Source organism: Otolemur garnettii, unplaced genomic scaffold, assembly GCF_000181295.1.
Source record: "Otolemur garnettii isolate 467f Iridium unplaced genomic scaffold, OtoGar3 scaffold00004, whole genome shotgun sequence".
NCBI classification, from domain to species: Eukaryota; Metazoa; Chordata; class Mammalia; order Primates; family Galagidae; genus Otolemur; species Otolemur garnettii.
Genome location: NW_003852399.1, coordinates 19,320,875 through 19,333,416, shown reverse-complemented (window position 1 = coordinate 19,333,416; position 12,542 = coordinate 19,320,875). Strand labels below are relative to the sequence as shown.

Sequence of the window (12,542 nt, the reverse complement as noted above, 5' to 3'; positions counted from 1 at the left end):
GCAATGGAAATACTGATTTTTAAAAGCTAAAACAGGGAAAGTATTTGTATTTTTACTTTCCTAATTATAAGTTAATTATGCCACGTTTGTCAACATTTAATGGTGTCCATGATATTTATGGAATAATTTTGATTTTAAAATTCAAATTCCAGAAAATTTATATTTAGGCCAATATTTTTAGAAGTTGGAAATATTTAATTTGCTTACCATAAAGAATAGCAGTACAGTTAAATGCGATACGTTAGAAGGACTTCATTATTAAGGAATGCTGGTGCAGACGTAAAAGAACAATTCACTATCCAAGTCTATATTTATTATGCTAGTTGTAGAAGATATAATATTGTGAAGTAAAGGGTTTCCAAGGCAGCTGAAACAGAAATTATAGTGGCTTTTTTTATTGTGGCAGCATTTTTGTTTTAAAAACCACTCAGTGATCTTAGTGTTCCATAGAATTGAGTAGTTTTGGGGGGAGGTTATGTTTTAAATTTTAGATTAGCTTTAACAATTTTAAGGTGAATTCTTTAAACATCTTATATTTGTTTACAGAATATCTGTTTCAATTACTTAATGTCTGTGGTATGATGAAACCATGCTATATTTCAAAGTAGTAAAATAAACAGGTTTCAGCACTCTGCCATTTTAACAGGTTAAATATACCCAAGGTGGACTTGAAAATCTCGAACTTTCAAGAAAGTACTTTGCACAGGCATTGAAACTGAACAACAGAAATATGAGAGCTTTGTTTGGGCTTTACATGGTGAGTTGAGGTGCATGTTTAATATTACTTTATAAAATCTGTAACTTAAAATCCATTTAACTATCCTCGTCAAACACTCCCCTCTTGTTTTTGGTGTTTTATTGATGAGCATATGATTTTTTTCTTATAATTATAAGCAATAAACATTGTAAGGCAGTTTTGATTTTGAATGTTAATACATCCTAGCTGTTTGACATTTCATTGTTAAAATCTTATGTCAGAGCTGAAATCTGCCCTTACAAAATTAAACAGTAACAGATATAAAACCACATTATGTATTTAATTGTTTTGCTATTCTTGGGTTTATGCCCAGCCTTACTATATTTCTTTCCTGAATTATACTTGTATCAGATCTTTTTAAATTATACTGATAAAAGACATATTAGAAATAATATCTCTATTATGTCATTAAAACATTTTTTATAGTATAGAAGTGCAGTTTGAAAATTGTAGAAAGTACAGAAGTATCTGTTGTTCCTGTATGCTAAAGGAAGAGCTTAGAGGAGTGAAAAAGAACTGTGTGAAATGCAGGAAGAATTTGCTGACCTTTAAAATACATATAAAATGAACACCTCTCTGCAATCAGATGGCTGGGAAAATAAACTTCACTAGGTCAGTTAGTTCTTTGAAATTTTGATTTATCTTAGTGTCATGGACTTTTTCATAAATATCTAATTGTTTGGACTCTGTGAAAAAAATTAAAGAAGTGGAGGATAGGAAGAAACATAAATGAAATACTTTTTCAAAAGAAATGGCCAAATATGGTTAGAAAATGGCTCAAAGAAATTTTGAGAAAATTTTCCTGGATTCTACCAGAGCCAAATGAAGTGGCTTAGAGATAGAATATCTCTTTACCAAATAAATTAAATACTAATTTTTAAAACTATATAACAACAAACTATTAATAATAATTTATGTGTAGCACTTTATGTGCCAGGCAGTGTGTCTGAGCTCTATTTTTGTGTAAATCTTCACATCAGTCATTTGAGTAGGCACCCCTATTTGAGTAGGTGCTCGTAATATTATTTCACAGATGTTGAGACTGAGATATAGAGAGAAAGAGTTGATTACTTTGTTGGAAGTTAGACACAGAGCTCCTGATTCCAGCCCAGGGAGTTGACTCCAAAATTTTTCTCTTAATGGCTTCCTTAACTGCAATTTTTATCCAAAAAGTGGCATTAAAGCCATAGTGGTATAAAAATCAGATTTTGGTATATAGATTTCTCTTTGGCAGATAAGGAGAGAGGAGAGGTAAAAGGACCTAGCACAGGTTAGGTATAAAAGAAACATTTAACTTTTTTTGAATCATATAGACAAATCTATAAAATATATTTGGAGTATAGCTTATTTTAAAAATAAGACAAAAGTTTATCTTTCCTCAAATTAAAAACATTTAAAAGTTAGTGTATGATTTGGGGCGGGGGGGGGTTACATATTCTTACATGGATTCCCACTTATGAACCCCTCATTTAGGCCAGGCACAGTGGCTCACACCTACAATCCCAGCTCTCTGGGAGTCTGAGGCAGGAAGATCGTTTGAGTTTGAGACCACCCTGTGTAAGTGCAAGACCCATCTCTACTGAAAATAGAAAAATTAGCCTAATATTGTGTAGTCCCAGCTACTCAGAGAGTGAGGGCCTAAACCCAGAAATTTGAGGTTGTTGTGAGCTAAGATGATGCCACGACACTCTAACCTGGGCAACAGAATGGACTATATCTCAAAAAAAAAAAAAAAAGAATCCCTTATTTAAATACATTTTTTAAAAAGGTGACTGTAGATGAAATTGAGGTGGCTAATCAATTCTATGAAACAGTTTGAAAATTCTTGGTATAGTGAAAAGAGAAATAGACTTCAGATAAGGAGGATCTCCTTTGTTTCAAAGACTTCCATTAACTTGCTTTTGTGAAATGAAATCACTCCTATTAGACTTAATTTTTTTTAACCTATTAATGTAGTAACTTTGGGTAAATTATTTTTGAGAGTTTTTTCTATTTCATAATTCTGGCATTGGAAAGCTGATACAATTCAGTAACAAAAAAAAAGTATCAATAGTCTATGGTGGAAAAGTGCTTCTGATTTATAAAGTCGTCTTCCATGGCTTGCCTCTTTAAGGATAAGGGATTTTACCTTTAAGAGCTATAATAGGGCGGCATCTGTGCCTCAAAGGAGTAGGCCCCATATGCCAGAGGTGGCAGGTTCAAACTCAACCCGGGCCAAAAACTATAAAAAAAAATATATATATATATAGTAGTAGATATATAATTAAATAATTTTAGATATTCTGTAAAATACATATTCCATTACTTTTGGTTATGCTATATTTTAAGATACATTGTCACTTGTAAATACTAACTTTCTTAATCTTTATGTGTTTGATTATCTTGACTTCTTTTTAAAAAAGAATTTAATTTTGATTTTGATTTTTTTGCTTTTAGTCAGCAAGTCATATTGCTTCTAATCCAAAAGCAAGTGCAAAAATGAAAAAGGACAACATGAAATATGCTAGTTGGGCAGCTAGTCAAATAAACAGAGCTTATCAGGTTAGTATTGATATTCTTTATCAGTGGGTCTGTTAACCTATTTCTTATTTTTATTTCTACAGACTATAAAGTCACATGTCTGACATTGGACTTTTATTCTTTGAGTCTTTATCAAATATGATTTAATTGTGTAGAATTAATTTTTAGTTTTAGGACCACTTTCTTCCCCCAAAAGGAATCTGTATTATTATCTCATAATTAATCTTACTATCTGGACATCTCAGTGGTTCTGCATTTGTCAAATATATAGTAATTCTAAAAATCTAGGAAAGATAAATTATGTGATACTTTTCAGAAGCAGGTTGGATATGTGAGTATAGTATTAATCATAGGTAGTCTCAAGAAGTAGAAAAGCATAAAAGTAAACTAATAAAACCTTACAGCAAAGTTTGTACAGTTTGCTTACACTTCCGACCTTATACTAAAACTTTTTCATTTATTCCTCTGTTTTCTAAAGCTTATCCCTAAGGAGATTTTTCAGGAAATTTTTTTCATGGGAAATTTGTTCATTGAAAACATCCTCTTACATCTTGCATGTTTATAACTATCCATTTATTACTTTTATATTTAAAAGACAATTTGGCTATTTCATTTTAGCTTATATTTATTTTACTCATCTTAAATGTATTGTTCCATTGTTTTTTAGGATAAAATTTTTGATATCAAGAAGTCTGATGTCATCCTGATTTTCTTTCTCTTAGAAGTGACTTAGACTCTTTGGTTACTCTCACAAATTTTATCTTTAGTTTTAAAATCCAGTAGTCTTACTACTTGATACGTTTGCTGGTTATTCTTGAGTTATTTCTCCCAAGTACACAATTTACCCATTTAGTATGTGGATTTAGTTCTCTTATGTGAGAAAAGTCACTTTAGAAGGTTTTTTTCTGTTTACTTAAGTTTTCCTTTTCAGGGTTCCAATTGTAAGTTTAATTATGTTTTCTTTCCCTGTGTCCTCTATTATTCATTTTCTTTTCCATTCTTTCCTGTCATCTTCTGTATTTTGTTTTTTTAATCTTTTTTCTCCACAGTAGTTTTCCATGGAGTTGATTCACGTTCCTTTCTTGTTCTCAGGTGGTTTTCTGGATTAGCAGGAAGAGGTGGTTGTGGAATGGGAGGAGTTAGAGATAGGATCGGGTATCCTTCTCAGCTTGACTTTTGAATGATTTCCTTCTTTTTGTTACAGAGAACTCAAATATGGCCTGTCTATACACACATAAAATGTATTATCGTTACAGAGTTTCTGCTTTGTGAGCCAGCTTTCCCTCTTACCTCACTGTTTCTTCCCTAACCAATTTCATTTTAGTTTCCAGTAATTTCCTTTAGTGTGTGAGTGTTTTGTCTTTCTAGAAGAGAATGTTTGCTGGATATTTCAGAAGTTTTGCAGTATTAGATGGTTAGATTTGTCTGATGCATGCAGTTTTCACACTTACCTTTGTTTTGGAGCCTGTGAACACTTTCTTAGTTTTGTAGGCTATTTGCAGGTTTATCACCCCAGGTCCTTTTGTTTGGGGAGGATAAGTATTCATAATTTTTTGATTTTAGGTTTTTGCAGAGTAGTAGGCTCTGCTAGTGTTATATCCTGTTGTTCCTGCCACACAGCTCTTGACCCTTTATACATCCTGCTATGACTTAATCACATTCTGGGATTTTAGAAAATTGCTAATTTGTTAATAGTTTCTTTGAGGATATCTGTGGGCTTGTTTTCTATTATGTTGGTTTGGTACTGTTTTGTTTTTTGTTTTTTTGTACTTCTGGTTGGAGAAGATTGGAGAGATTAAAAAAATTTAGTGCCCCTATAATCACATCATTGAAAGTTACCCTTATATATTTTTATTATCTGTTATAGAGGGTGTTAGTTCTGTTGGCATATCATAAGTCAGAAAATTTTTAAGTTTTAGCTAGGCTTTGCTTCTCCCCATGCAGTTCGGGACAGCTCAGAGCTATAATGGAGTTCCATATAGAGTAGGCTTGGAAAGTGTATTTGTGTGTGATATAAAGTTAAGACTTGTGTAGTATAAAACTAATGGTATGCACATACTGCCTTGGTTTTAATATAATTTTGAGAAACAACTAGCTGCTCAGAGAGTGCTTTTTTGGACATATCATTACTATTTTTAAATCAATTTTTATTAAATTATAACATACATAGAAAAAAGAACTGCCAAGTTATAAATGTACATTTCAGTGAATAATATGAGGTACGAGTAAGTGTGTCCAGGTTAATAAATATAAACATAGCATTCCCAAACCTTCTTGGTTTGCCCACTCCATATCTACTCTTGTCCTCCTTAAGAGTACCAACCCTGTAATTTATGTTATTTATTTTTGTCTGGCATATTTCACTCACTATTAGCTTATGAGAATTATCCTTTGATATGTCTGTATTTCATTCATTTTCATTGTAGTCTGTGTGTGAACATATTACAATTTATTTAGTCAGATGTTTAGCATTTGTTATTTCCTATTTAAGGCTATTGTGTACACTGCTATGCTGGACATTGCTGGACAGGTCTTTTGGGATATTATACCTTTGAGTGGAAATGCTGGGTCATAGAATGTGTATATGCTTAACTTTAGTTGATAAAGGCAAATTAGTTGTGTACTCCTGCCAGCAGTATTTGAGAGTTCTAATAGTTTCATTTCTTCCCCTACACTCAGATCTGTCAGTCTTTGTCAAATGCGTGTGTCGTAGCATTTCATGGTTTTATGTTGCTTGCCCTTGGTGATCAGTGAGTTTGAACACTTTTATGTGTTGATGCTTCATTTGGACATCCTCCTTCATGAAATTTCTCTTTCTCATTGGTTTGTATGACTCTTAATTTTTTAAGTTTCCTAGTTATGAGCTCTTCTGTTCATGTGTAGCCAGTATCTCTTAACTCCTTACTTGCTTTCATTCTCACTTAATATAGATGAATACAGGTTCTGAAATTAAAATGTGTTCATTTTCTTTATGGTTTGTGCTTTCTGCAGTTTTTTTTTTTTTGGCCGGGGCTGAGTTTGAACCCGCCACTTCCGGCATATGGAGCCAGCGCCCTACTCCTTTGAGCCACAAGTGCTGCCCCGGTTTGTGCTTTTTGTATCCTGTTTAAGAAATCTTCTGCTACTCCGTGATTATAAAGACAATCTTGCATCTTTAGAATTTCTGTCCTTTTACTTTTCAGGCTATTATAAACACACTTGGAATTGATTTTCATGTATGATGTGAAGAGGTCATTTTCTTCCCGTGTGGGTATGCAGTGTTTCTGTCCATTTCTGTCTTGTATCATGAGCCCTGTTCCACTGAAGCTAATTCAGTGTTATAGTTGAGGGGAGATCACAGATGCTAGATCCATATTGTCTGGGTTCAGAATTTGGGTTTGATACTTACCTGCTATGCAACCTGCATAAATCACATAACATCTTGCATGAGGCCTAGCTTTTCTTCTGCTTTATGGACATAATATAATTATTTTGTAAATTAAAAAATTTAAAACATGTATTGCATTGTGTTATTAATCACATACTATAAGTTAAATTTATTATTCATGCTCTGATCATTGCAGTAATAGCAATAACAATAATTATAATAGCAAACATGTATAAAGAATTTATTATGAACTGGGCACTTTTTCTGTTTTAGAAATGAAGAAGTTAAAGCATGGAAAGATCTAATAACTTTCCCAAAGAGGCACAGCTGTTTAATGACAGAGCGATTTTTAAACGCAGGCAGTCTGACTCCAGAGTTGGTACTCCTAAGGGTCACAGTAAAGTGCCTCTGTAAAGATATGTCAGGTATAAGTGCATCTTAAGCCATCACTGTGGTGTCCAACTCCCTCCTCATTTATTTTCTTATGTGAACACACACAAACACATTTTATCTTTTCATTTCAGATCCAAAGCTCTCAAAAGTAACTCAGCTCACAAGCTTTGTTTTGTTTGGGTCTTTTTTCTTTCTTCCTTATGTCCAGTGATACAAGGACCCCTTGATTAGATATCTTGGGAAAGACGCCCTTCCCTGACTTAAGAGATGCATGTTGCCAGCCGTAAATCTGTCTTTTCAGTATTTTAAACCATAGTTCATACAATCAAATCTTGTTCTTTGGTAACATTTGCCCTCTCTACCATGCACGTTATCTCTTTTGGGATGTTATTAGATCCATTTCCTTTTCATAACTCCTTATTTTACAAAGTCTTCATTCGATACTGTTGAGAAGAGTTTGGTGGCATCACTTGTGTTCCTCAGTCTTTGAGTTTGGCACCATGAACTCCATAGCACCCAGCAGTGTTTTCCACATCTTTATTGAAGGACTAACTTGCCGCCTTTTCTTCAATTCCTAGGAAAGGATAACAGGAATTTTTCTCAACAGTTTTTCATTCCTTTTGGATACCACTTCAGGAAGATAATATACCTCTCACTTAGTTGTGTGAGATATATTTTCTTTCACAAAATGTAGCAACTTTTAATACTTTTTAATTAGGAATCAACTCTTTCACAAAATTTATTTTTACCTCTTGTCATCAGTTATAGGTTTAAAATAAAATCTCTTGGTGCTTGTGAAGCCTTTGTATTTTCTGCTTTCTGTGCAGAGGTTCTCTGTGTTTTTCCTGTGTCAGATTCCATAAATTTTTGTACCCCTATAATTAGTGGTTTAAAATATGAGCTTATTTATGATTCTGTAGGTAGGCAGTTTAACTTAAGATGTTGAGTAATTCCACTGGGGTCCTTCTTTTTTCTCTGGTGTGCTGGTGGTCACTGGCCTCATATAAACAACAGCTTGGCAGTTGGCTTTCTGTCAGCTGTGCTGGGCCTTCTGTCTCTCATTTAGCAGTCTCACTTGGACTTACTAAGTCACATGGTGATCTCAGGGTTTCAAGAGCAGCAGACAGGTAAACTCCAATGTCCACATGCTTTTTAAGCCTCTGGTTATATCACATTTTGCTGTTATCCCGGTAGCCAAAGCATGTCACATAGTCAGCCCAGATTCAAGGGGATAATACTTCACCTCTCAGTGGGAAGAGAAGCATATGTGGTCATTTGGCAGTTTGTTACATATCCTACTGTATAACTCCATAATTTCTATCCTTTTGTTTTCATTTATTTTCATCTGCTTTATTGAATTATAATTTATGATCATAAAACATGCACATTTGTATAGTTTAAAATGTATACACCCCTCCTCACTGCCACCCCCAAGATACACAGCATTTCCTACCACCCCCCAAATTTCCTTCTGCGACTTTGCAGTCAATCCGCACCCTCCTTGCTGGAAAGCAGGCAAGCACTAATTTGATTTTTATCACCAAACATTAGTTTGCCCTGTATTGGAACTTTGTGTAAATGATATCATAGTAATATGCTCTTCTGTGTCAGGATTCTTTCACTCAGCATGTTTCTGAGATTTATTCACCTATCTTTCTTATTACTGTTTCTACCCTTACTTTTTGCACAAATTGTGTGAAGGTGAATTATAGCTCAGTGTATCCCAGCTATTAATCATTGATATCTGAATATGATAAGTCAGTTTTTACAATTTGGCTATTTTTGTGTTCTTCTAGTAATTTTTCTTTTAGATCTAACAGAGAAATGTGGAAGAAGAACTTAAGTAAAATCTAACTGTATGAAAACAAAAATGTGGAATTTGTGAATAATGTGGAAATGTATAACTTTCAGAGATTGACATTTTTGTAATTAGGTAAATCTCCGGGATCTGATTGAGAACTTCATGACTCATATCTAACCATATAAGCCAGTATAAAGTATACAATAAATATTCCTTATGTTATTTTTCTAGGTATATTTACAAATTAGAAAAAATTAGGTTTTAAGAACTGGTTTTCTTTCTTTGTTTCTACTTAATAATGAAACAGAATATGGCTACTACTTGCTCTTCAGTTAGGTAATTGGTTTAGCATGTTCACTAGAGGCAGGCACATTTGATTAATGTTCATGAAAAACTTTAATGTAAACCTACTCACAATAATTTTCCAGATAAATGCTTCTTTAGTGTACTGTTAAATCTGTCTGTGCTAGTGATCCGCATGTTATTTATGATTGCAGTGGTGATTCTGTCAGTATCCTTTTGGGAAATAGAAAATTAAATCATGATTTGAGGAAAAAATATGATTCCAACTTAATCAGTTAAATTGCCATATAATTCTGGAAAAGACAGAATAATTGCATGTCAGATAAAATTTCAAGTGATGGATTTGAATTTCCAACTTCTTTTTTATTTGTTCTGACACAAGTAAATTAGTTTGGTTTATTCTAAATTACACTGCTTGTCACTAGTGTTGACACCATCTTAGGTGACCATTTTTAAAAATTGCACTCTATTATTTTTATTATGTGTAAGTACAAAGCAAGAAAACTGCCATATTTTAACATCTATGTTATGACTTTAGTGGTACAATTTGTTTTCAGTTTTACTTTGCTATTTAAAAACATCAGACTAAATGTTACTATGTGGTGTCTTATTTTTTACCCCTCCTCCAACCCAGCAAAGCTTTTTCTCAATTAAACCTTTAAGTATCTGATTAGGACCATTCTTGTTTATGTTGGATAGCAATGGTAAAAGTAAAGGCTTTCTGTTCTTGCTAAATCCTTATGAAAATGAATATATCAACTGAGTAATAGAAATATTAAGCATGCCCCACATCCTTCACTCCCCAAGGGAAATTATGAAAAGATGAAGGTTTAAATGTGTTGTCACTGTTACCATATTTTATAATTTTAACATTCAAATTCCTTAAGTTACTTATGCCTTATGAAAGGCAAGGTGATCTTGATTTCTCTAAAAAGCTTTTCTTGCCTGGCATTTCCGCTAGAACCCCCTTTTATTTACCCTGTCAAATCAAGATTCAACCACAGAAGCTAATGGTTTAGGCTAGGAAGTAGGGGAATCACATTGTTAGGCTGTAGCCAGAGGGGTCAGAGGCAGGTTACCAATTCCTAAAGCTTATGGCTTCTATGATGTTACCTGTGCTTGATCACTTAATCTTTCTTAACAGGTCATGAGAAGTTTGCCAAATTAAGTTAATTACAAAAGAGAAGAAACACATCATAAATCAAGTACTAAGTACTTAAGACAGAATTGCTATTTGAAGGAATGAGCAGTCACTTGAAAACGTATTGAGTGGTTAGATGTTAACTTAAAAATACTACATGTTGTTAATACTACATTTTAGTCACTACTGTAGGGAGAAGCGAGGTAACATAGATGTAATAAACTTTCCCTCACCCACACAAAGAACACGTACCCAGTAAATCTGTTGTGTTAAATCAGACTGATAAATGATGGGAATTGTCAGTCCAGTGAGAAAACTCATTTTGAAATCAGCATGGGGTATTCAACAGTTTTGCCCCACTGCTTATGTGTACTATATTGAACCTAATATGCCAAGAATTTTCTTTTAAATGTGCAAAGATAGTGTATACTTTGTGTATATACTTAAACATAATATTTTGTTTTCATTGTAAAGTTCAGTCCCAGTTAAGTTTTATATAGCAGATTATAACTTTGCATACTTTAAAACCTGTTTTTATCATTATAATATGTAGAATTGTTTTGTTTTGTTTTTTATTAATCCAGATTCTGCAACATATAGTTTTATTTGAAAATTCTCTGCAGAAACATAACATCCATTAGGCAACTAATCCGGAAATATAAAAAATAATGATCTACTTTAAATAATTTTAGAGATTATTAAAAATTTTAATAAAAAGTACTTTCATTTATATCTTTGTTTGAAATTGTAAAAATCTGATTACAGACATTACAGACCAAACAAATAGAAAATGATTTATATTCCTACATAAATATAAGTTAAATTTTATTTAAAAATAGTATACTTTTTATTTCATAAATGTTTTTGGGTCTCAATAGGATAGTTTTAAAATCAATTCTATAACTTTATAGATTATTGTACTGTTTAAACTGACCAAGTATGAGGTGAAATTTTTGTGTACTTCAAGTGATGATGAAACCTTAATAATAATGTCCTTAAAACCCAATTTTATTTTTATTGGAAAAAAAGAACTTGATTTCATGCTAATGATAAAATAAATAGTTAATGTTAAATGTTAAGTAAGGTAAGATTGTGTTTTGAACCTGCCACTGAAATTGAGCCTAATTGAGCTTTCTTGTTTTTTAGTTTGCAGGTCGAAATAAGAAGGAAAGCAAATACTCTCTGAAGGCAGTCGAAGACATGTTGGAAACATTGCAGATCACCCAGTCTTAAGGTTTCAAAAACTCCTTGACATTAGATTTCACAACTGCACAATTGAACTTAATGGCCTGTGACTTATTTAATAAATGCCCAGTGCTATTTATATACTACAGTAATTTTCTGTTAAGAAGGCACTTATAAAGAATGTGTTTATATAAACCTAAAAATGCCTTTTACTGCTAAGCAGAAAGATGGGGGAAACCCATGGACGAGAGATTTAAGACTTAATGATTGTACATCATTCTCTTCATATCACACACACATGGATATATAAAATATCTCTGATGTAGAAATAACTCTGTTAAATAAACCACGATGATTTATTAAACTTGCACATGAAAATTCTAGCTTCATTTTATAGTGGTTATATTTTAGAACTCAGTTTCTTTCTCACTGGTGATAGGAAATGCACAGCATTCACAGCTGACACAAGCAGATTATCTTGACTTTGTTTATACTGTCAGGTTGGATTTTCTTTGGACTCCACTGGGCTAATTGAATTGTTTTATCTGCTATTATGTTATTCTGAAAAATCTTGCTTAAAATACGTCATTCTCTAAACTTCAGCAGTATCTCTCAAATTTTTGTTTTGACATAGGACATAATTCAGATTTTTACATACAAAATGCCTTAAGTTTAATTTGTGTTAAACACAAATCTAACCTTTACTCACCTTACATTAATATTTATTGAACCTATTAATAGTAAATTACATAAAAGAATATTTAAGGATCATAGAGAATAGGGATGAAAGGAGTTGTAGTGGCTGATTTATTTTTATTTTAGAAAAGATAAAATCTAACTGACTTTAGAAATAAAATTATCACAAATTTCATATCCTATCACTTCCTCTGTTATAATTAGTATTACTATTTTTCTCATTTCATAGTAACCATTATGCTATCTTTAACAACATTTGCATGTTTCAATAGAATAGAAAGTACTTTGAAAGTCAAACTTTATACACACATTAGTTTTTTTTTTGCAGTTTTTTTGGCCGGGGCTGGGTTTGAACCCGCCACCTCTCGTGCCCTACTCC

At 32.7% G+C, this 12,542-nt stretch overlaps 1 protein-coding gene across 1 annotated transcript in view; it reads left to right on the top strand.

The window, feature by feature from the left end:
- Positions 1–11,856, top strand: part of EMC2 (ER membrane protein complex subunit 2) — a 40,166-nt gene extending 28,310 nt beyond the window's left edge. The window contains exons 9-11 of the mRNA XM_003782409.3: positions 647–757; positions 3,194–3,298; positions 11,429–11,856. Coding sequence (XP_003782457.1) covers positions 647–757; positions 3,194–3,298; positions 11,429–11,515 — 303 coding nt within the window. The 3' untranslated portion in view covers positions 11,516–11,856. The remainder of the gene's footprint in view (positions 1–646; positions 758–3,193; positions 3,299–11,428) is intronic.
- The last annotated feature ends 686 nt before the right edge of the window (positions 11,857–12,542 follow it).